The sequence below is a fragment of the Aythya ferina genome (genome assembly GCF_964211825.1).
Source record: "Aythya ferina genome assembly, chromosome: 2".
Lineage (NCBI taxonomy): Eukaryota > Metazoa > Chordata > Aves > Anseriformes > Anatidae > Aythya > Aythya ferina.
In genome coordinates this window covers 62029068-62052012 of record NC_140297.1, presented here as the reverse complement: position 1 = coordinate 62052012, position 22945 = coordinate 62029068, and the positions used below count along the sequence as shown (strand labels likewise).

The 22945-nt window shown below is 41.1% G+C and overlaps 1 protein-coding gene across 11 annotated transcripts in view; it reads right to left on the bottom strand.

Annotated features, from left to right (window-relative positions):
• Positions 1–22945, bottom strand: part of BMPER (BMP binding endothelial regulator) — a 157453-nt gene that overhangs the window by 64647 nt on the left and 69861 nt on the right. For 10 of the 11 annotated variants that reach the window (XR_014689856.1, XM_084510369.1, XM_084510367.1 and 7 more), the window contains 5 exons: positions 14593–14692; positions 10569–10678; positions 9789–9929; positions 5826–5930; positions 315–360 (listed from right to left, as the gene is read on the bottom strand). Coding sequence is in view for 10 of the 11 variants with exons in the window: in XM_084510369.1 (XP_084366495.1) it covers positions 315–360; positions 5826–5930; positions 9789–9929; positions 10569–10678; positions 14593–14692 (502 nt within the window). In the remaining variant the exon portion in view is untranslated. The remainder of the gene's footprint in view (positions 1–314; positions 361–5825; positions 5931–9788; positions 9930–10568; positions 10679–14592; positions 14693–22945) is intronic. The other variant, XM_084510366.1, reaches the window with a different exon arrangement.

Here is a 22945-nt window from a genome sequence, read left to right as displayed (position 1 = left end):
GGTCCTAAAAAGTATGTCTCTATACACACTGCTTTTTACCTACAAATTTTACAGGCTAACTGTGTCCTTCAAAGAGTAACACTTCAGATTTAGTACAAATAGTGTCATTTGGGAGAAAAATGAAATTAAGTCCTTTTTTGGGGCATTTTATTTAAAATTCACAGATTTATAGGAGACAAACTCTGTAGCCAGCAATAGCCACCTGCCCTTTAGCCACATCTAAAAGAAGGCAGAAAAGCAAACTTATTTCTAAGATATTAATTTTCTCTGAAAGAATAAAAAAAGAATTTAAAAAATGTGAAGAAAGAACTTACTTTCAGTGCAAATAGGACAGCATCCTTTTCTGTTCAGGATTTTACCCTAATTGGGAGAAAGACAGGCTCATTTAATGAAAGAGTTTTTGGAGCAATGACTGTGTTATGTTGTAAGGCTTGATAAGCCTTTGAAAATAGTTCAAGTTGTGTTTGAACTCAATGTCCTGGTTACAGCTTCAAATATCAGGTGCTAAAAACAGACATAACTATTCAAAGAGCTTCCTGGCAGTCTTACAAGAAATGAAATACTAAAAGGGTTCTCTGTTACCACTTTTCTCTTTAGAGAGAGTGAGAGAACTTTGGACTTGTGTTCACAGATATCTAAAAGGAGACTAGTCATTTGCTTACCAAGATCACTACCTTTTCCCCCACTTCCCAAAATACAAACATTTCCTATGCACATCCTCCACACTTAGGCAATCTGCACCCCACACACATCCACACTCTCCCATGCCTTGAGATCATTCATCTTCCTACAGGAACAAAGGAAGGAAGGAGGCAATGGTAGAGATCTAGTTTGGCCAGATTTCTTTCATGGCTAAATCTTGTGGTACCTCTTACCAGATCATATTACCAATCATGGACCGAGTTCCCTGATGAAACAAATGGGCATAAATCCAAGGGCATGCAACATCTAAAAGCAAACAATTTAGTCTAATCATAGTAACATGGAAAAAAATCTCGAGTCTTTATTTACCACTGTACCCAGGCCAATTTTATTTATAGTTGTGTCTTACACAAAGCTGGCTATAAGTAGGAATCACGACTCTGTGTACATGCATTCATGCTCCTTTTCAGTCTTCCTTGAATTAAAAGATGTTCTCTCTGATTTTACTTACACTCCCAAAAGCTAACCATCAAGTCAGAGGATAGGCCTGGAAAATTTCAGACTGAACGATGTGTTTTTCCAAGCAAAAACTGGCAGGGGTTATAACAGAATTTATGGTGATATTGGAGCTCACCCACATTCCCGTACGGGGAAGGAAGAAGCATATGGAGCTGCAGTGCTCCCCAGCACCAACTCTTCAGTCCAATAGCAGTTGAACACAGAGGAAGTCCCTTTTGTGTGACCACTGCTTCTGGTCCCCACCAAGCAGGCGAACAAGGAGTGGCCAGAAAGTGTGAGCAAATGGAGCTGTGATATTCTTTGCTCCAAACACACTCAGTTGTGAAGAAAAGTTCATGAAGACAGGCAAGGAATGGGTGGCTGGTCTGTGTGGAGAGCGAGAAGTGGGCATAGACAACATGCGTTACTGCGTTGCTTCCTGCTAACACTGCTCCCAAGCTTTGATTTTATACATGGGGAGAAATTATGTCCCACTGATTAGTGTGCTTGAGGCATCGTTGTGAGGGCACAGGAGTCAGTGTAAGCTTGGCCTTGAATGTACAACTGCACATGAAGAGAATAAATTTGAGGCATCTCTGGACTTGAGAAGAGAGTTGGATTTGAGTTTCAATGGCATACAGGCAATGCTTACATTCACGTGACCACCAGGCCTCAGAGAAAAGAGCACTGAGGACCAGGCTGCAACAAAAAGACCTTTCAAGCACCTGCTAGGACAAACCCCCTCTAAGGAAGAACTGTTAAAACTGCAGAGAACTATGGAGCTGGGCAGCACTAGTATGCACTAATGGAAGACATGCAGATGAATGCCACACACCGCACACCATAGTCTTACCTCTCTGTTCCAATAAAGGAGTTGAAATCATCAGCTAAGCTGGAAGTGGCAAGAATTCAAGTGAAATTGGAATCTCCAAGGCAGCCTGCTGAGGCTGGTTACTTGAGCCACCATGTTGGCCCAAGATCCTGTTTTTGTCTTGTAGAATAAGGAAACCCATTATTGCTAACATGTGCTGCAAGAGTTCATTAGCATTGAGGGTTCCCTTAGGAGTGGGCTAAGTGATGTGATCCCATTTTTCCCTATGAATATTTATAAGCAGACCACATTTGAGTCTATTTCTTTTCTGGGATTTTTCTTCTTTTTTTTCATGAGGTTTTCAATTTTATGTCTGAGGCTTTGTGTTTTTTTTGTTTTGTTTTGTTTTGTTTGTTTTTGTTTTTTGTTGCCTTTTTTATTTTTATTTTTTTAAGGCAAGACTAATTGAGGGGGTTATTTGGTTGTGCAATAGCAACAGCTGTTGTTTTTTTGTGCCTCATTTGGCACAAGAGTAAAAACAGCAACTTTTTGTTTGTAATAATAACAGATGTGTATAACATTAAATGCTGTCTGTGCTAGAGATGGGAGAACGTGTTCTGAATAAATTTTCAACTCACTTTAAGTTCACGGGTTCAAAATTTACCCACAAAATCTAACTCTGCAAATGTCTTCACATGCCATGAATTTAATTCTATTAACTTTTGCACAGCCTTGGAGCTCAGAAAAGTCTATATGGTGCAAAATTCATCAGGCTTTCCTTTGGAAGTACAAAAAGAGATGTCCGTGACCAGTGACCATTACCACAGGCTGGCATTATTAGTGGAGAATGCAAATGCATAAGGAGAAGAGGAAAGAAGGAAAATGATAATGATGGATAATTGTAAGGGAGAAGGCACAAGGAAAAAGGGAGGCTGGAGCAGGGGTAGGACAAGTGAATAGAAAATTAGGTAAGACTAAAGAAGATCTGAAATTCAGTCTTGCTAAGTGTTGAGATTACTCCCTTTCTACAAAGTATTCAAGCATGTGTTCAAAGCAGATACAGAGGGTCTTCAGCAGGACTGGACACATGCTTAATAGTATTGCTGGATGGGAGCCATCATGTACTGCACCTTGAAGGCTGACGCTCCAGGTAACAGAGAGGGAATACCAATGTGGAGCCAATTGTCGAAGAGCCAAAAACAGGAACCATAAGCCACAGGGCTCACTAGAAGCTCAAGAAGGACTGATTTTACTATAAATATGACAGGAGGGATTGAATTTGCCAGAGATATATTGCCTTCACTGCAGATGAAAGGAAGCTAATAAAGACACTTCCTGTAATTACTGATACAGAATTAAACTCCAAAAAAGAAGCTCCAAAAGAGAAGAATAAAAGGAATGGAAAATGTGCCTAGCCCTACAAAGAAAATGAAAGAAATGGCAGAAACAGTCTCTGAAAGTATGGCAGCCTGCCACCAATAGATTGAATAATAAGACTGGTTGCACAGTATTGGAAACTTTTGCACAACTGCCACTTTGAAACTTATCCTTTCTAGAAATAATTGGCTAAAATCTATATTGATAAATTAAATAATACTCCATCACAGAAAAAAAAATAATCATGTAAAGTGTATTAAGACTGCATAGTAAAGCACTTAAGGAACGATATTGTAAGTTATTATTGGATCTTCAATACTTTCACTTTCAATTGTGTATCATAACACAATTCTAATGAGATAACTTTATGTGGCCTGGCACCCTAAGGGACAGTATTTTATTCCACAGCAGACTTCAATGGACGATAGAGAGTGCATACTGCCAGAAATCTCAGGAAGAGAGAAAAAAAAATGGACTTCACACCCCTACAGTTTTCAGAGTTAGCAGTATGATATAGAGAATCAGAATCACTAGTATATCTTTATCTTGAATGATGTGGTGTGTTTAATTAATGTTTATAGATTTGTGACAGAATATCTCATCAAAGAGAGCGTAGCACAGATGAAAAGTGAAAGATTTAAATCCATTAGCATATATTATTTGCTTTAAAATTAGTGAAGGTGGTACCCACTTGGAATAGGAAAATAAATCTCACTCTAGAGTTTACATTCCTTCTCCTACTTGTCTTTCCAATGTGGCTTGAAAGAGCAGAAACATTGCTTGTACCTGTGGACGAGGGTGGGCTCTCATGCAGCTAGCTATGGACTCCATTTTAAGACAGAAAGCAGGCTGACTGGTTAGATGCTAGAGGGAAGGGTGCTGCAGGATAACAAAGCTGGTATTTTCAGCCATGAGGAACTGGACCTCGTCTGAAGACTCAACTCTGAGGTTTAGGACAGTTCAGAAATTAACCTTGGAGCAGATCACGTAACGGCCAGTCAGTTGGTACATCAGTCAGCTACAGTCCCACAGGACTGCAGATGGTGAATTTTTATCCACGACTGTTTTCACTGGCTGGCCATGAACAGTAAGGCGGTTCATTTATTTACAGAAGCCACTTCAGCTGATCACCTCAATGCTTAAATTTATATATGTGGGTAAGGCTGAAGTGGTGTATTTCACTTAAGAATTAAATTAAGCCAAATTAGTTATTTCATCTCAGAAGCATCTTAATTGTTTGAAATGCATCAGTATGGGGAAAATATAAATGAGATGCAGTGTGGGCCAGGTTCAACTACAAAGAATTTGAGAAGACCTGAAGGGTCCAAGCTCTCACCTCCTGCTTATCCTGTGAATGGCTCAAAGCAAGCAAGCCTGATTACCATGGGCTTCAACAGGTTCCCAGAAGAAAAGCCCCTTATTTCACACTTCCGAGGATCTGTACAATATCTTATATGAGGCCTATTAACAGAACTGCCCTCTGCAGTGAATGCCAGAATGACAGGAAAAGGCTGTCCCGTCTTCTGAGGATGCAAACATAATTCCTACAGCCCACTGGCACAGCAGAAACAGGAGCACCAAGGTACAGGCTCTCTATTCTATCACAGCTTCTGGCTGTCAAAAGTTCACACATATAAAATTTTACAAACTAGAGTTTGTCATTTAAAATTTTATACCTAGATGTCTGTGACTCATATTTTCCCTGCTGGCTTCCAGGATGGAGAAGGAAACACTGAGAAGGTGTAATGCTAATGACTTGGCTCTCTCTTCTGCAGAGCTGTTCAAAGATCTGCCCCTACATGAGGTGCTATTTAGAGCTCCCTCTTCTGAAAGCTTGGTCCATTAAAACAAAGTAATTTGTCAGTGATGGAAATCCAAGAAACAAAAGCTGACTTTAGCTCAAGGTTTCAAGTAATGCTAATTTTTGAAGCAATTAAGTTATAATTACACCACACTCTGGGTTCACTCCAGACTTTCAAATGAAAAATATTTAGGCTGCAATCTCAGAGGAAACTACATAGTTTGATTGAAATCATTTGCTTTGCTTTGCCTTGCCTAATTTACATGTCTAACCAAGTATCATGCCTCACATGCACTGAGAAAAGCAAGTGCAACAACCTCTTGTGACTTCCCTTAAGAATCTGCATGCTCTTCATATATTAACACAGTCATCTCACCACTCTACAAAACTATTAAATATATCTGAAAGAGATGTTCCAGTGCGGGTAACTTGGGACAGAGAAAGAGAAAGGAGGAGAAAAAGAGCATAGAGTTTGCAGAGCAAGGACAGAGGTAAAAAGCCCTTATTCATCCTAGCAATAGCACACTTGGAAAACACCAGCCTAAATTAACATGCCAGAGGATCCCTCCTTTCCAATCTGCATGCTCCACTGCAATGCACACCCTTCTAAGAAACACTGGAAAAGATAATGGTGGTGGGAAAAAAAAAAAAAAAAAAAGAGAGAGAGAGAAGAAAGCCATTTTTTAAAAAACTCACTTGAGGACAGCTGCTGACTGGAATGCACTGCTTCTTGCGACACTCTGTCTTGCCTTTCACACAAGCACAGATGGTGCAGTTCACAGAGGACCACATCTCTCCATCCTGCAAGAGGCAACATGATATAGTATCAGCTGGGGTGGCAACAGGAAGCTATTTCAGTAATGTATCATTGCACAAGAAAGGATAGCTTTCCCTGTTGGCATTGTGTCATTGTTTAGTCTAAACTATTTTGAGGTGTGTAGCCACACCCAGTTATATTAAAGACAAAGATCAAATTCAGTGGGGTTTCGTTCACTTCAGCCTTCCAGGTCAAAAAATTCATTTTTCCAAAGCTAACCAAATCATATTTGCATTTTCCATCAGTGTTCTGATCATTTCCATTGTTTTCTCTCCAGTATGTGCCTGAGATGTGATCACACCTATCACAAATTTTCATTTAAGCTGACATAATTAGAAAAACCTGATTCATTCGGTTGAGTGACATCTTTAAGATGTTGCACGTGAAAGCATTTGATTAAGATTCAAGCCACTATCCATCATTTATCAGCAGTCCTGGCTATCGGGGGAGGTCCCAGTTGACCAGCGGCTAGCAAATGTGACGCCCATCTACAAGAAGGGCCAGAGGGCAGACCCAGGAAACTACAGGCCTGTCAGTTTGACATCAGTGCCAGGGAAGCTCATGGAGCAGATCATCCTGAGAGTCATCACGCAGCACTTGCAGGGCAAGCAGGCCATCAGGCCCAGTCAGCATGGGTTTATGAAAGGCAGATCCTGCTTGACGAACCTGATCTCCTTCTATGACAAAGTGACACGCTGGGTGGATGAGGGAAAGGCTGTGGATGTGGTCTACCTTGACTTCAGCAAGGCTTTTGACACCGTCTCCCACAGCATTCTCCTCAAGAAACTGGCTGCTCTTGGCTTGGACTGGCGCATGCTTCGTTGGGTTAGAAACTGGCTGGATAGCCAGGCCCAAAGAGTCATGGTAAATGGAGTCAAGTCCAGTTGGAGGCCAGTCACTAGTGGCGTTCCCCAGGGCTCGGTGCTGGGGCCGGTCCTCTTTAATATCTTCATCAATGATCTGGATGAGGGCATTGAGTGCACCCTCAGTAAGTTTGCAGATGACACCAAGCTAGGTGCGTGTGTTGATCTGCTCGAGGGTAGGAAGGCTCTGCAGGAGGATCTGGATAGGCTGGACCGACGGGCTGAGGCCAACTGCATGAAGTTCAACAAGGCCAAGTGCCGGGTCCTGCACCTGGGGCGCAACAACCCCTAGCAGAGCTACAGGCTGGGAGATGAGTGGTTGGAGAGCTGCCAGGCAGAGAAGGACCTGGGAGTGGTGGTGGATAGTCGGCTGAATACGAGCCAGCAGTGTGCTCAGGTGGCCAAGAAGGCCAACGGCATCCTGGCTTGTATCAGAAACAGTGTGACCAGCAGGGCTAGGGAGGTGATCGTCCCCCTGTACTCGGCTCTGGTGAGGCCACACCTCGAGTACTGTGTTCAGTTTTGGGCCCCTCGCTACAAGAAGGACATGGAGGTGCTTGAGCGGGTCCAGAGAAGGGCGACGAAGCTGGTGAGGGGCCTGGAGAACAAGTCCTACGAGGAGCGGCTGAGGGAGCTGGGCTTGTTCAGCCTGGAGAAGAGGAGGCTCAGGGGCGACCTTATTGCTCTCTACAGGTACCTTAAAGGAGGCTGTAGTGAGGTGGGGGTTGGTCTGTTCTCCCACGTGCCTGGTGACAGGACAAGGGGGAATGGGATAAAGTTGCGCCAGGAGAGTTTTAGGTTGGATGTTAGGAAGAACTTCTTTACCGAAAGGGTTGATAGACACTGGAACAGGCTGCCCAGGGAAGTGGTGGAGTCACCATCCCTGGAAGTCTTTAAAAGATGTTTAGATGTAGAGCTTAGGGATATGGTTTAGTGGGGATTGTTAGCGTTAGGTCAGAGGTTGGACTCGATGATCTTGAGGTCTCTTCCAACCTAGAAATTCTGTGATTCTGTGAAGATGTCAGCATACAGTGAATTTATTCCCAGATGCAGCATCATTTTGGCTTAGGGCAGGAATGGTTGAATAATGAATTCTAATTTCGATTACTTACAGCACTTTCACAGACACTTGATCTGCTAAACATCTGAAAATGTTTAGAAGAGATACAGTGCTGAACTCCTCAAAAGCATAGCAGGTAAGACAGTCTATGGCTCTTAAAGTATTAAGTGCAGAGCAAAATATGGTCTTATTCCCACTTGCTTGGGAAAGACTGCTTGTGGAATTGCCCTGGCTTGTTTCTACACAGTGTTGCATTTGCCAAGTGTGGTTCCTAAAACATTCTGTCTCACCCACTTACAGTCTTATGCTAGCCTGCGTAGAGCCAAAATGTGCATGTTTTCTGTTTACCGGCCTGCTGTGAAGGAAGGGTGAGGATAGACCTGACAAGAACAGAGAACAGGCAATCCAACCAGACAGCTGTGAACAATTATGTGCCCACCTCAACACCACATTCTGACCAGAGAGAAAAACAGACTATAACTGAAATGCCACAGAACCTAACTTATTCAGTTCATCACGCACAGGTAAAGGCTGTCTTTCCCCTATCCTTTGTGTCCCCACCATGCTAAGACTGCCTGGTGTTTCAGAGACAGCACGCATTCTTGTGAACCTCTAATGACCACTTTACAAGCATCTGCTATGGTAACAGAATATATCACTACTAACTGCATGTAGCTGCCCTGATTTTTGTTTCACAGACATTTTTGGACTGGAAAGGACATAGCTGTAATCTAAAAGGAAAACTGCCCAGATTCTCAATGAACCTGTGCCCATTCTATCAGTATTAGACCATTAACTTCAAGAGAGTTACACTGGATTTACCTTTTTGTACATGAGGCCAGAAATGGATGTACTCACTCTATTTTTTCTTACTCTATATAGTGCTTAGTAATATAATAAAATCTTCACAAGAAGCAGAATATTTTATTTGGGTGCCTAAGAAGCTGGCATTTGTTCCTGAAGCACAATAGCACCAGTGTGAAGGTTCCAATCAGATTCAGTATATTCTCAGCATACAGTAAGTTCGCATGCAATTTCCAGAATAAACACTTCAGCTATGTACACAAAAGATGGAATAAATGGGAAGCAATTCTGGCTGAGCAAACCAAGTATTCACATGGGATTTAACATTTGATCTGATTCAAGGGTCTCTTAACTCACAGATGGCCCATAAGGTGACAGAATCTTTTTCTGACACAGCGTTAAAAAAAATCTGCACCACTTGAAAAAACATACAGGGTCTCAGCAATGTGAGAAGTGTTTTGCAGGAAATCCCTTGTGATTTGGAAACATTGGGTGAGAGTGCAGTAGGTAACAGTTATTACATGGCTATCCCAATATGAGATGTCAGGGGTGCTGTCCTTAGCAGAGCTGTGAAATGTAGTAAATCTAGATGAGTAACTTTCAGCCAAGATGAACTTTGCATAGCTCCTGTTGCTCAGCTGTGGAAGAGAGAGACTCTTTGGCTCAGCAGATAGAGCCCATATACCACTCAAAAATACCTTAAAATATCTACACTCAAAAATATCAGCATTTGCTTGAGAAAGCAGAGCATAACTCTCGTACTAAAAATGCATTACTTGTTGGTAATGCATTTTCAGTAAGAGATGTAAACAGCAGCTTGAATCTCCATGTTCAGAGAGAGAGACACCACATCACATCAAGGAGGAACTAATCTTAACTGCTGTGTATCCACAAAATTTACAGAGACTCAGAAAAAAAAAAAAGAAAAAAAAAGAAAAAAGAAAAAAAAAAAAAAAAGCAAATGGCTTTTTTTGCTGTGCTTTGCTTCTGAGTTGTATCATCAACCAGGCTGGTAAGGATTCTGCTACGAAGCAAGCCACAACACTAATTTACAGTAAACATGTTGTAGAGATGTTACAATGCCATCTATTCTTGAGCCACACCTGAAACTTTACCTGGAATATTTTATTACCAAACTTGCACACTTTCTCTTCGTCAGGAAAGATATAGGAGATACATTCCTTGCAGCAATGGTCTTTGCTTTTATTGCATTCTCCAGGAAGTAAGCACCTCTTCTTACATATCACTGTTGAGTCCTGGGTAAGGACAAAAGTAAATCATGAAGTCACCACCAAGGTGTTTCTGTCCCTATGTATCCTTACTATAACATTTCTGCTTGCTCAGTCATTGCATCCAACCAAGTTTGACCCAAAATGCCTTTGAACTGAACAGGTCACTTCAGAGAAAATACAAATAATTTAATGGATTAAGGGAATCATCCACAGTCTGTTAAACTAAAGTCCAGCTTGCGCTCTGCTTGCATGCAAAATCTGAACTTTGTGACACTTCACATTTTCTGTGCGTAGGCGCAAAAGTGCATATGATCACAGTCATGCTAGAGAAATTAAAATAATCACTGCCACTCAGCAGTGATGTGTTAACTCACCATGTACTGAGTTAACTCCTCTTTCAGCATAATGCAAATTCAAAGAGGGGCACATAATCTGAGTAACTTCATTTTGCATCACACAGACAGATATTATGTCTCAGCTGAGGTAGTCCGTAGCTTTCTGTACTTTCCTAGCAAAACTACAAGTGCTCTTCGGACCTAACTCTCAAGGACCACACAAGATACCAAAGCAGAACAGTATCTAGGTTTACAGTTTCTCAACCCTACAAATTACTGCCAAGCCAGACAACCAGCAGCACACAATACTAACGCACTGTGGACCTACCTTGCATGTACACATTGTGCAGTTGTCATAAATAAATGAGGACCCATTATCATACACGTTGCTGTGAAAGAGGCAGCTTCCAAATGGGAGGTCAAACACTTTCCTCTGTCCTGAATATAAATAAACAATAATAGAAACAGAATGTGGTTGAAAAGATGCCATATTGTCAACAAGCTTATTGTCACCAGACCAAATTCATCTGCAATGTGTCATCTGCTATGTGTTTCCATTTTGGTGTGAAAAAATATGTACTTTTAACAGTTCACTGTTCTTATAGCACACATTCATCTGTACATATTTTACTGTGAGGGAATATAAATATGATTTATGGCATGTTTATATTGGAAAAATCTTTCTTCTTCTCATCATAAAGCACACAGTGCAGCTACATGAATAAAAAGTAAGCACTGCGAACTCTTAAGGTACACTTAAACTCATTTAAACAGTCTTTAACTTAATGTAATAACTTATCAAATAATGCAGCCTAAGCTGGTTTTAACATATCTACCTCAAGGGTTCACAGCAGCCAAACTAAACCAATTCACTGGTGCAAAAAATCATGTATTGCCCAGTCTCATTACAAAAGCTTGGTGTACCATGTTGGGACATAGTTGCAAGAAATACAGACATTTGCACAGTTTACAAGCAGAATGGGGCAGCACAAAATATTTATATTCCATAATCTATTAAAAAATTGGGCTACATGAGAGTGAAGCAAGGTTTGGAGCACTAAGGTTTGGAGGGAAGGTAGCATCAGTATCAAATCCTTCCCAAAGTCCTGAAATCATAGAATTATAGAATGGTTTGGGTTGGAAAGGACCTTAAAACTCACCTAGTTCCAACTTCCCTGCCATGGGCAGGGATGCCACCTACTAAATCAGGTTGCCCAAAGTCCCATACAACCTGGCCTTGAACACTTCCAGAGAGGGCGCATCCACAGCTTCTGTGGGCAACCTCTGCCAGAGCTTTACCATCCCCATAGTAAAGAATTTCCTCCTTATATCTAATCTAAATTTACCCTCTTTTAGTTTAAAGCCATTACCCCTTGTCCTATCACCATACTCTCTGACAGAGTCTCTCCCCATCTTTCCAGTACCTTTGAGTACCCTGCCCCTTTAGGTACTTGAAGACTGCTGTAAGTTCTCCCTGGAGCCTTCTCCTCTCCAGGCTGAACAACCCCAACTCTCTCAGCCTGTCTTCATAGAAAAGGTTCTCCAGCCTCTTGATCATCTTCATGGCCCTCCCCTGGACTTGTTCTAATACTTCCACATCCTTCTTGCGCTGTGGGCCCCAGAGATGAATGTTGTACTCCAAGTGGGATTTCATAAAAGCAGAGAAGAGGAGGACAATCACCTCCCTCCACCTGCTGGCCACTCTTCTTTTGATACAGCCCAGGATATGGTTGGCTTTCTGGGCTGCAAGTGCACGTTTCCAACTCATGTCAAGCTTCTCATCATCCAATACCTGCAAGTCCTTCTCCCTAGGGCTGTTTTTAATCCATTCTCTGCCCAACCTCTGTATGTGCTTGGGATTGCCTCAACCCAGATGCAGGACCTTGCACTTGGCTTCAATTCTGCAAGCACTTTGAAATCAAAGTTGCAGAACATTCGGTGGTTCTACAAGTTTCTCCTGTTCCTCAGCTTCTTTCCAAATAAGTTACTTTAAATAAGTGACCATTATGATACATAAACATGAGCTTTTTACAAAAACTGTACAAAATCACTTTACTTATCTTTCTGTGTTTGAATACCTTCCTCTGTTTAGTTCTGGTGCAAGCTAACTAGTAAGTTCTTTTACAAGTGGCTGCCAGTCTCACAGCTTATCATTTCTGAGGTCTGATGTTAAATAGGCATCAGTTTCAAGGTAGTGAATGGTCACTGTAAGTACATACAAGTCACTAAGTACTATACTAGGCCAATAGTTTAGCTCTCAAACCGCCAAGTCTTGGCAGCTGGGATCACTAAAATTTGTCCCTGTGTTCCAATTTGTAATCCCTTCCTTTTTCAATGTCTTGATAAAAGTAGAACAGCTTAAAATAACAGGCTTCCAGTTCCCTCCAAGAAATAAGTGAACAGAAGAATAAGCACACAGCAAAATCCATTGGATTACCCTTGAGATTTTACAAATCTTAATGTGAAAATGACTATTAAAGAAAAAGTCAAGAAATAATTGCTGTTGTTCAATTAGACACAATATAAACATATCTTGGTTGTAAATTCTTTACCATGGACTAATCTGCGCTTGTACAACCAACCTTCCTTTTAGTGATCGTGCGTTCTTTTGCAAAGGCTTAATTTTTCTTTTAGGACTAACACATGAAATCAGTTGAGAATGCTTAGTAGCCCTAAAAGGAACTGTTCCACATCCATGCTCCACTTATAGGCAAATCTGAGCCATACCCCCATCTGTAACAACAATTCTGGTGCCTTATGTGGGATGAAGACTTCCATCAAATAACTTCGATCACCAAGAGAACAAAAGTCCATCTCTCTCTCACACTGCGTTGCCATGCCTTACAAACCACCCAAAGCAATTCTGGGTGGCCAACCAAGTTCAAATAGTTGGTTAAAAAAAACAATGACAAAGGACCTACCCCTTAAAAAGATGTGGTGGTGCAGATATTGGCTTAATGGTCAGCTTTGCTGGCTCATAACCACTAGCTAAACTAGTAATTCAAGTCCCAGTGGAGTCAACAACATTCTTCTAAGCTATATATGCTAAGTATCAGGAATTCAATTGCAGGGAGGTTCTCCACATGATATTTTAAAAACCATGCCTCAGCATCCATGAAAACGTTTCTCCTTCCCTACTGCTGTGACATTTGCTATGCATCCTTCGGCTCTACCTTGGCTCCAGAACTTTCAACACTTCACTGTGAATAGACATTATCTATTCACAGGTATCTGACATGCTTCAGAGTGATGACTGCATAAAATGGAAAGAATTATTATTAGTGAATTCATTTATAGATATTTCTAAGTGAGGGAAAAAAATCTGTAGAAAAATTCCCATGAAGCAGTCAAAAATCAAAGCTGGTTTATGAATGCTCAGATCAGAAAGGTTTGTTTCAAGCAGTCGAAAATGTTAGGTATTCTGAGAAACTGGAACTCTCTGTGGCTCACTGCCTTCAAAGCCAGAGCTCCCTGTACCCTTAATCCAGACCCAGAAACAGACTTCAGATGGTAGCGAGTATATAGCCAAAATGACAAAAAGTATCTGTTGAAGAACAGGGAATTATCAATTCTAAAAATCTACAAAAATAAAAAACACTTATAACCTCAAATGCCAAATTAAACCTAATTTATGTGGTAAAATGTAAGTGATCCTTGTTTATGAACTAGAGGGTCACATGCTGAGGAACGTTAACCTGTGGATCGGTGGAAATGATGCAAGCAAAACAAGGACTCTCAGAAGTCGCTGCACTTACTGGCATGACTTGGAAGAACTAGCCCTGCTCAGAGATCTCTGACTTACTCTTTTGAAATGTGTTGGAAAGATGTAATTGAAAATACTCTGGCTGAAACTGTGATTCCACCTTAAGAAGGCAACAGTGAGGTAGACTTAGGTCCCTGGCCCCTCTGACAACAACCTCTAAGAATGCAACTCCAACATAGAAGTTCCCTTTGACCTGCATTTCCTCAAAACCAAGAATGCAAATGTACATTCAAATAAAAATCTGACAGGGTGAGGCCTTTTCTTTTGTGGCAAATTCCAATGAAACATTTCCTCCCGCTTCAACCTCCTTCAAAAGCATGTGTAATGAAGGTGGGAAATATCTCTATGTTGTCTCTATAAGTAAGCCAACAGGCCTGTGCTCAAATGGTCTTCTAGAGCTGCTTGCTACCATCCATCACAACCCTACACACGGACCCTGAGTACCTCTTTAAAACTGTAAATTAGACACTCCACTGAGCAAAACTGTTTATTTCACCTCTCAGGATTTACCAGTATTGTGAAATATAAGATATGCTGTGCAGAAATAAATTACAGTAGTTACAAAATTCCCAAGAAGGCAAACACTCACCTAAGCATTTGGGGCAACACTGTCCGGCAGGAATGTGACTGAGGTGCTGGGGACATGAGAGAATGGGGCAGACTTCCTGGATGCACTGTGTCCTGCCACCCTGAAAGAAAACAGGCTCAGTTAGGGAAAAAAAATAAATTATATGAAGTAGACATGCACACACCCACACAGACTGGTAACAAGGTAACAAAAGCCTTAGTCAAAGCAGTTTTGCCAACAGAAATTTCTTCGTGCATCAGGCATATGCAAGACTTGTATAACTGTCCTTCAACACTTTTTATATTGTGTGCAGAGCCCTTGGATTATTCATATTTTTTCATTCTCTCAAGCAAGCAAAGCAATAGTTGAAAAGAGGTATCTATCTTATTTCTTGGTGTGGATATGAAAAAAAAAAAATAAATAGGGAGAATAAAATCAATATCTGTGAACCTTTCCTGATGCTCAAAGAAGTTATTGATCAATTTTTTACAGTGCTCTTCACCTCCCATGCCATGCCCTTCTAGGCTAGTCTGGGACAGGGATTAAGTGCTGAAGCAAGATGAGAGCAGGTGTTCTTCCACTGTGTCTATGACCTCAGAAGCCAAATAAGCCAAAATCATTTAAGAATGCACATTTTTGTTAGCCTCCCAATCCAACTTTGCAAACCCAAAAGGTCTGCTTTCTTCAGAGGACTGAAAATCAAGAGTGTATATTAAATTTTCAGAATCAATGTGAAAAAACAAACAAACAAACAACAACAACAAAAACAGGACTGGATATGTCTTCATGAAGCAATAAATATCAAGGAAAAGAGAAAGGCAAAAAGGACAGCAAAGACAAAAGCACAGAGTGTATGCATAGGATTAACTGCAGTTAGGGAAAAGAGATCTTTGTTCTCATTCTGCCCTGTTGCATGAATATTTCACCATCCTTACAGAATACTGCATTTAACTCTGGACCTTTTACCAAAATGTGCTCCATATGCTCTTGTGAGATGTCCAGGTTGTTATACTTTAAAAATCAGCCCACTTTTGCCTTAGCAAGGGAAGGCAGTCCTTTTCATCTAACTACCTTGCCTCATTTACCACTCAGAGCTGCACTCATCCAAACAATAAGCTTTGTGTTAGTGGATGCTGCAATGGAAGGCTTATGAACAGTCTCCTCCCACGTACATGCTGGATGCCTCCTGAGGCTCCCTGGGGAAAGATGGAAAAAACTGTTCATTTTGAAGCACTCTGTGCCTGAAATCATGATATGCCATTCCACTCCTAATAGCCTCACTGAATCATGTAAAAGCTTTTACATATGGGCAGACCCACATATACACTATTATACAGAAAATAACATACTGACTGTACCCCCATTCTGTAACACATTTTCAGGCACTGGAATCTACCTGTCCCGTGGGGCTACCAAAGCATCCTGAATGCACATGGCTAAGCACTGCTCGTAATTCTCACACTGCAGCATGCAGGAACACAGAGGTTATTGTAGACTGAAATGACTGCTCTAAATTAAGGGTCAGACCAGAAACTTGACAAAATGAAATGAATTCCTCACTGATGTTCCTTATGATGCTCTGGGAATAGCTGTGTGACAAGAGACACAGGTGCAGAATGAGAGAATAAATATCAAAGAAGGTCTCTCCTGTCATTCTGCCCAGGGAAAAAAGCCAAGAGAAGATAAAGTTCAAACTTTTTGATAATTCAGTGAATGGCAAAGGAGGGCACAGAGGCCTCAGCCAGCCTGGTGACAGGCTCAAGGATACAACCACAGAAGACAAAGCAATGCTCCGACACATGGTGATCGCAGATCCTCTCTTGCAACCTTGCTGCTGTATTTGACAGTCACATATCCTATGCCTCTACATAACTGTTCTGGACTCTTGCTTCTCTGAAGGACTGAATCAAAGTTCAGCCTTAGCACAAATCGAGACATTGCCTTCACAGCCTGCTGCACAGATTATTTTTATTATATACTTATATACAAAATGCCCTAGATAACCAGTGAATTAAAAATATGAACTTTTTTTTTCATTTCTGACTTTTATTTACAGCTCCTTTATGCTACCCTTTGCACAAGTGCCTTCTATGCACTTTTGCCTAAGTCTAGTTGCATCTCTATTTTTACTCCACTGTTACACCTGAATCCAGTTGTAATGCTGTTAGAATTTTAATAGCAAAACTGCTTTCTAGCTCTCTGCTATCCTAAATAGGCTCTTCCAAGTTCAAAAATCATCACAGGGTACATGTTCAAAAAGAGTCTGAAATAAAACAGCCTGTTTCACTTAAAGAAAGAATAATTCTACTTGCCCTACAAAGGTTAGAGAGATAGTTCACTGACACACAACACTATGAGGAAATGTCAAAACTGACACAATATTTCTATCAAACTATTTTCTTAGAAGCATATAACTTCAGTTATCACAATTCAAAACCCACAAAGTATTCAGAATGCTAGCTTTCAAAGCAGGATTACATAATGTAATAAGTGCCTGTGCACTACATTGCACAAAGTAGAGCCACATAGAAAACATAGTATAACAGAAGTTCAAGAAAAATGCAAGGGAAAAAAAATAACTCCTGAGAGGTAAAAGATTGACCCTGGATGACCTAAACCAGATTGGGAACTCCGTAGTAAACACCTTGCATCCTCCAACTCTCAGTTATGTCTACAGCTTTTAGCTCACATTTCCCTGCTAAGTGTAACATCTCCCAGGCAGCCAGAATATTTCAGGCCTGAAGCAACACCTTCCAGTAAAACCAAACCTGAAATGGAAGCCATTGCAGACCAATAAATTACAGGTGACACCTGCTTTTTGTGAGATGTGCTTTTCAAGAGCTGGGCAAATAAATTCTTGAGTGGTAGTTGGATGAAGCCTCAATCAAGGGATGATGCTGCAGCCCACAGTCCTCTGGAGACAACAGATTTCCTAAGAAATCTGCAGTCTTCAGTGAAAAGGTTCACTCTCCAAGGTGGAACCACTATAACCCCTGCTGCCATCTCATATCTGCGAAACAAAGAAAGATGATCCCTGGAATCAGCTTGGAGGGCAGCATGGGCTGAAGTATTGTCTTGCCTCAGCAGCTTTCTCACAGACATTGGATAGAGGGAAAAATGGACCAGCACTTTGTAATTCTCCCAGCAGAGACCCCTTTGAGAGAGACAACTGCCTTAGTCTTTCCTAAAAAAAAAAAAAAAGTGACCACCACTTTGGACAACAATCTTAATTTTAGGTAGTCCTGTGTAGAGCCAGGAATTGACATGAATGATCCTTGTGCCTTCCACTTCAGTGGGTGCCTTCCACTTCAAATATTCTGTTCTGTTAGCAGAGCTGCCCTTCAGATTTTGAAAGCACTCAAAATATCAGGAGGACAGAGGCATTCTCATGACAGAGGTCATGACAACTACCGATTTGTTTGCTACTGATAATAAGCATGTCTAAACTTAATAATATTTTATATAAATGTTATTTGATATTAAATGTTTACTTTAGTATTATCAAGAGCCATGTTTCTTGTGAGTATATAATTTTCCATTTCATTTTCAGGCTTTATATCTGTGTAGCAGTGAAGCTATAAATCATCTGAAAAAGTTTCCTCCCTAGTTTTGCCCTGTCTTTACCTTGTGCTTGAAAGACTCTGCAAATATGCCAACAGAAGGAAAATTTCCATTGATTTTGCAGAAGACTGTGTCTATGTCCTGGCACTAGGATTCAACCCAAAGTGGATTGTAAGACATTTATACTTCACTGTCATTTTAGAACTGTAAATGGTTTCACCTGCCACCAGTGAGGCTATCCTTAAAAAATAAAAGAAATAATTTATAAAGAAATACCAAAATTACATTTATTTCAAATTCAAGACACATATACCAGATATTTAAAGCAAGGTCAGATGCCTCAACAAGGGCTGGCATAAGAACTAAGGCAGATATTCAAGGTATTCAAGATATTCAGCTTTGAATAAAGATTTTACTCCACCACATGAAAAATAACTTTGGAAGTTCAGTAGAGTCAGCACTGAGCACATCTGCCCCATGCCATTGGAAAAAGAAGCCAAATAAACACACAATTCGATGACTGCCTTCAACCATTCCACCATTGTGTGTGTGTGACTATAGTCACCATGAACAGCCACCTTAAGAGACACTATCATTTTTGTGACATCTGTGGCATTAAAGCAATGAATAGAAATCTGCTGATAAAGAGATAGATATATGGTTTGAGATCTAGATAATGATTAGCATTACCATTCTGGTAAAAAAAAAACAAACAAACAAACAAACAAACAAACAAAAAAAAACAAACAAACAAACAAAAAAAAACCAGTACTCCTATTTCACCAGGTCCTGGTTGCTGATGCATATAAACCCTCCTACTTGAATACAGTCCATACATATACTACAGACAGGACCTCTGTCTGACATATTAACTACTGTGTGATAACAAAGACTTCCACTACCTCTCAAATGTGCACTAAATACATGAAGCAGGTCAGCAACATGTATAATGCAAATGTCTTCAAAATGCCCCTGGAACTACACACTTGTGAACCCCTGCTTTGGGTTTACAATCAGGTCTACAGCCCCTGATGTGTCACGTCGGTAGCCTTCAGGCACAGAAGTGAGAGAAGTGTAGCTTTTATTTGGAAATGAAATAAGAGTTGTCACCCAAACCAAATAATACTGCTGTTCTTATAAGAGCGCTGGTGCAGTGAGTGGTGGACAGCCTCTGGGAGCACCCACATCCTTACACAGTGCTTGAGGGTCCCTGCAACAGCTATATTGTGCACAGCGGCAATTTCCTGGAAAGGTCACTGGAGGGGGAAACTATTTTGGAAATGCACAAAGTAGCAAAACAGTTCTTAGCACAGCACAAAAGCAAATGACACATCAATCAGTTCAACAAACAGACAGACAGACAAGCCAGAGCTTCCCACATCCCTGCAGCTTGATATGTTGTCTAGACAAGGATTTTAAAAATACCTTTTTAGAAAGTGTTGGATAAAATTCAGGATAGGGAGATCTTGACCTTCATTTCAGAACAAAAGGTATTTATACTGCCTTGTGTGTGTTAGATTTTAAAACTGGATCTAGATGTTAAAACCCTATTTTCTGTGGCATCATTGCTATAGGAAGGCTTTAGAAAATGGTTCTAGTGACAGTCTAAAGCAGTGTTCTAAGAACGGCATGTGCAGCAAGTGCTCTAAAGAGCTCTTTCCTTTTAGTACCAGAGATCATGCACCAAAGTGTTGAAATATTAAATATTTCCTTAAATTACATAATTAGCTAAAATCCATACAGATTAGAAATGGCAATTTGAAAGATTCCTATGAATAAATTGTTAGGACAAATTATTGTACAAAGTAAAAGCACAATTCCTAAACTATTATCACTGCCTGGTTTCTCTGAATCTGATGCAAGAACATTCCTCAACTTAGCCAAGAGAAGCCTAGAGTACTCCATGGATTTCTACCACCTCTCCCTTTATGTGCAGCCTTATGATACAAGCAGTTAGATGTATTGCCTGTGGCATCATAAGCTGTATTAATTATAAAGTTCAATTAGTTGTCTCCAACTAATTTAAACTCAGGTCCCCAAACTCCAAATGAATTACAAGTGCCACAAAGTTGCACTTTGTATGCGAAGTGTCACATAGTTGCAACATCTTGACCTAAAACCTGGAACTGAAAAGCTTTCCTCTTTTGGAAATGAATGTGCATGTGGTTGTATCCAGCTGCTAAGGAATTATCTAAATTATCCATTAGTAAGTAATTTAGGGCAGGATGAAGCCTCTAAAATACTGTCATGCTTTCCACCAACCAAATACCATATGTACAAAGTGACTTGTGTAAGTGCCAAGCCAATCCAGTCTTGCTATCTACTTCAGAGACATTTCCTGGGATTGCTTAGACAAATAAAATCTTTAAAAATCTTTTTCAGAGGGAAGCGGTGTGCTGTGTTTGTTTGCAAACACAAATTTGATATATCATAGCATCCTCTTACAGGGTGAAGTATGCTGTCCTGGAGTACAGCTCTTCACTTTGAAATCTGGCTTACAAGTTTCAAAGCACAATTTGCACTGACCCTTCCTGTCTAAGGAAGTGGAGGACCAGGGTGTCTACTGCCTTGGGTGAAATGGGAACATTCTGGAGAATGCTATCTTGTTTTGCACAGTAGCTTTCTTTAAGCATACACAGGCAGAGACATGGCTAGTAAGATTTCACAGTTCCTGGAACTGCTCAAGGGCTCCTTGGGGAGAGTCCCTCAGCACCCTGCTCTTGGCCTGGGGACTCAGCACAACCAGCACTCGGTCTTATTTCTCCAGTCTAATAGTGCTGTGAAGAAGTGTTTCTGGGATTAAATTGCATCTGGCTTCACAATCTGGCTGAAATCAAATCGCTCACTGACCCAACAACATCGCTGCAGAGCCTAGCAGCTGAGCATCCAGCAGCCCTCTCCCCTCTGGGGTTTAAACATTGAGGGGTTTTGGCTCTGTTTAAAATAATGTTGGAAATAGCCCCTCTTCACTTGGAAGCCTTGAAAGGTTTAATCATGGTTTGTACTTTTCCCCTTGCAGCCTGATTTCCAAAGGAAAGAAAGTTTATGCAGGCACAAACCGGGCACACCTGTAGCTTGTGAACCCTGATCAGCTCCAACCACAAACTCCTCTGGAAAATGTACATAGAAATAAAGCAGCAAAAATCTGAAAGACATTAAAATCTCAAAGACATTAAACTCCTAAAAGCTTTGTTATAAACAGATAGCTGCAGAGAGTACAGAACACCCAGTTTATTTCCAGAAAGGACACAAAAAAGCACTCCATATTGCTAGGTGGCAGCTGTCCGTCCAGACAGCATCTCCCAGACCCGATGCCTTTTGCTTGGTCCTCATGTCATGAAGATCAGAGAAATCACAGAATCACTGAACGGCTTGGGATGGAAGGGACCTTAAAGACCATTTAATTCCAACCCCCCTGCCATGGGCAGGGGCACCTCCCAGTAGACCAGGTTGCCCAAAGCCCCATCCAGCCTGGACTTGAACACCTCCAGCATGGGGCATCCACAGCTTCTCTGGGCAGCCTGTTCCTGTGCTTCACCGCCCTCTGAGTGAAGACATACTGGAGGAGACTTCAGGTTATTGCAATTGGGGCAGACAGAGGAGAAAGGGCTACACATCAACAGACAGAGCTTTGTTATTTCTGCTCCTAGAAAAACATCTCAATTTCTAGGTTAATAGGGGCAATGGGACATAAGGCAGGTCTGTGTCCCACACATCTTGCACCGTTCCCATGAGGTGAGACATTTTTCTTCCTTACTTTCCTCTTTTTTCTCCAGTACCTCCTTAGATTCATTATACCTGTGTTCCAGGCTGGCCTGCAACTACCCCAAGCTCTGGACTCTTCCAGCTGGAACCTATACACTCACTCTGCTTAGGGATCTGTTTTTCTATTGATCCTTCTCCTCAACAGTTCAGCAGTCTTTTTCCAGGGGTAGGTCTGTTTTTCTCAGTGAATCTGTCTTGCAAGCTGAAATGCTGTGTCCCACAAATTATTCTGTCTTTTATTAGGTACTCTTTAATGTCTCTACAGTTACATGCAGAAGCCAGAGCTTTCAACTCTGTAATATAAATGCCCATTCCTTCTTTTGCTAGTTGATAGTGAGTTAATAAAAAATCAACTCACTATCTCTCTACAGCTCAGAGATATCTGGACTGACAGTGCACCTCAAATACTTTTGTGGGATATTTAGTTATCCCAGGCATTACTCCAAGCAACAGTTATAACTTACTTCTCAGAACTTTTTTCCCAGTGAGCACCTAAAAAGTTATCAAACCTTTTCTCAACTCTTCCCACAATGCTTAGTGCAGGTCAGTGTTTGCTTCCAGCACTGAAATGATCTGCCTTTGCTGTAGGTCTCATTAAACTGATAGCTGTCACTGCATCTTATATATCCCATGCTGGGTAGTAGTATCAAAAGGCTTCAGACCTGTGAAATTGAAACCAGCTTTTCATTTATAGAGTGACTTAATATAAATGCCACAACCACAGGTACCACTTCACACACTCTCCTAGCATGTCTTGGTGTTTCTTGTGGACCATACATCTTTCCACATGCTGTGCTTCATCCTTTAAACTCCCTCCCAGCTGCTGCATAGGACACATTCAAACAGTGCAGTTATCTCTCTGAATGCTGCTAGAGAAAATGGGGGTTAGGGATGCTGTACCACGCAACACTCCCTACAGCAGCATGCCTTTCTATAGTGCAGGAAGTTAAATGAGCACACACTTGCTGCAGGAGGTGGATTTTAAGGTGCAATGTAGGCAAGGACTGAACCAAAGACAATAAAAATCAGTGGGAGTCTTCCACTGTTT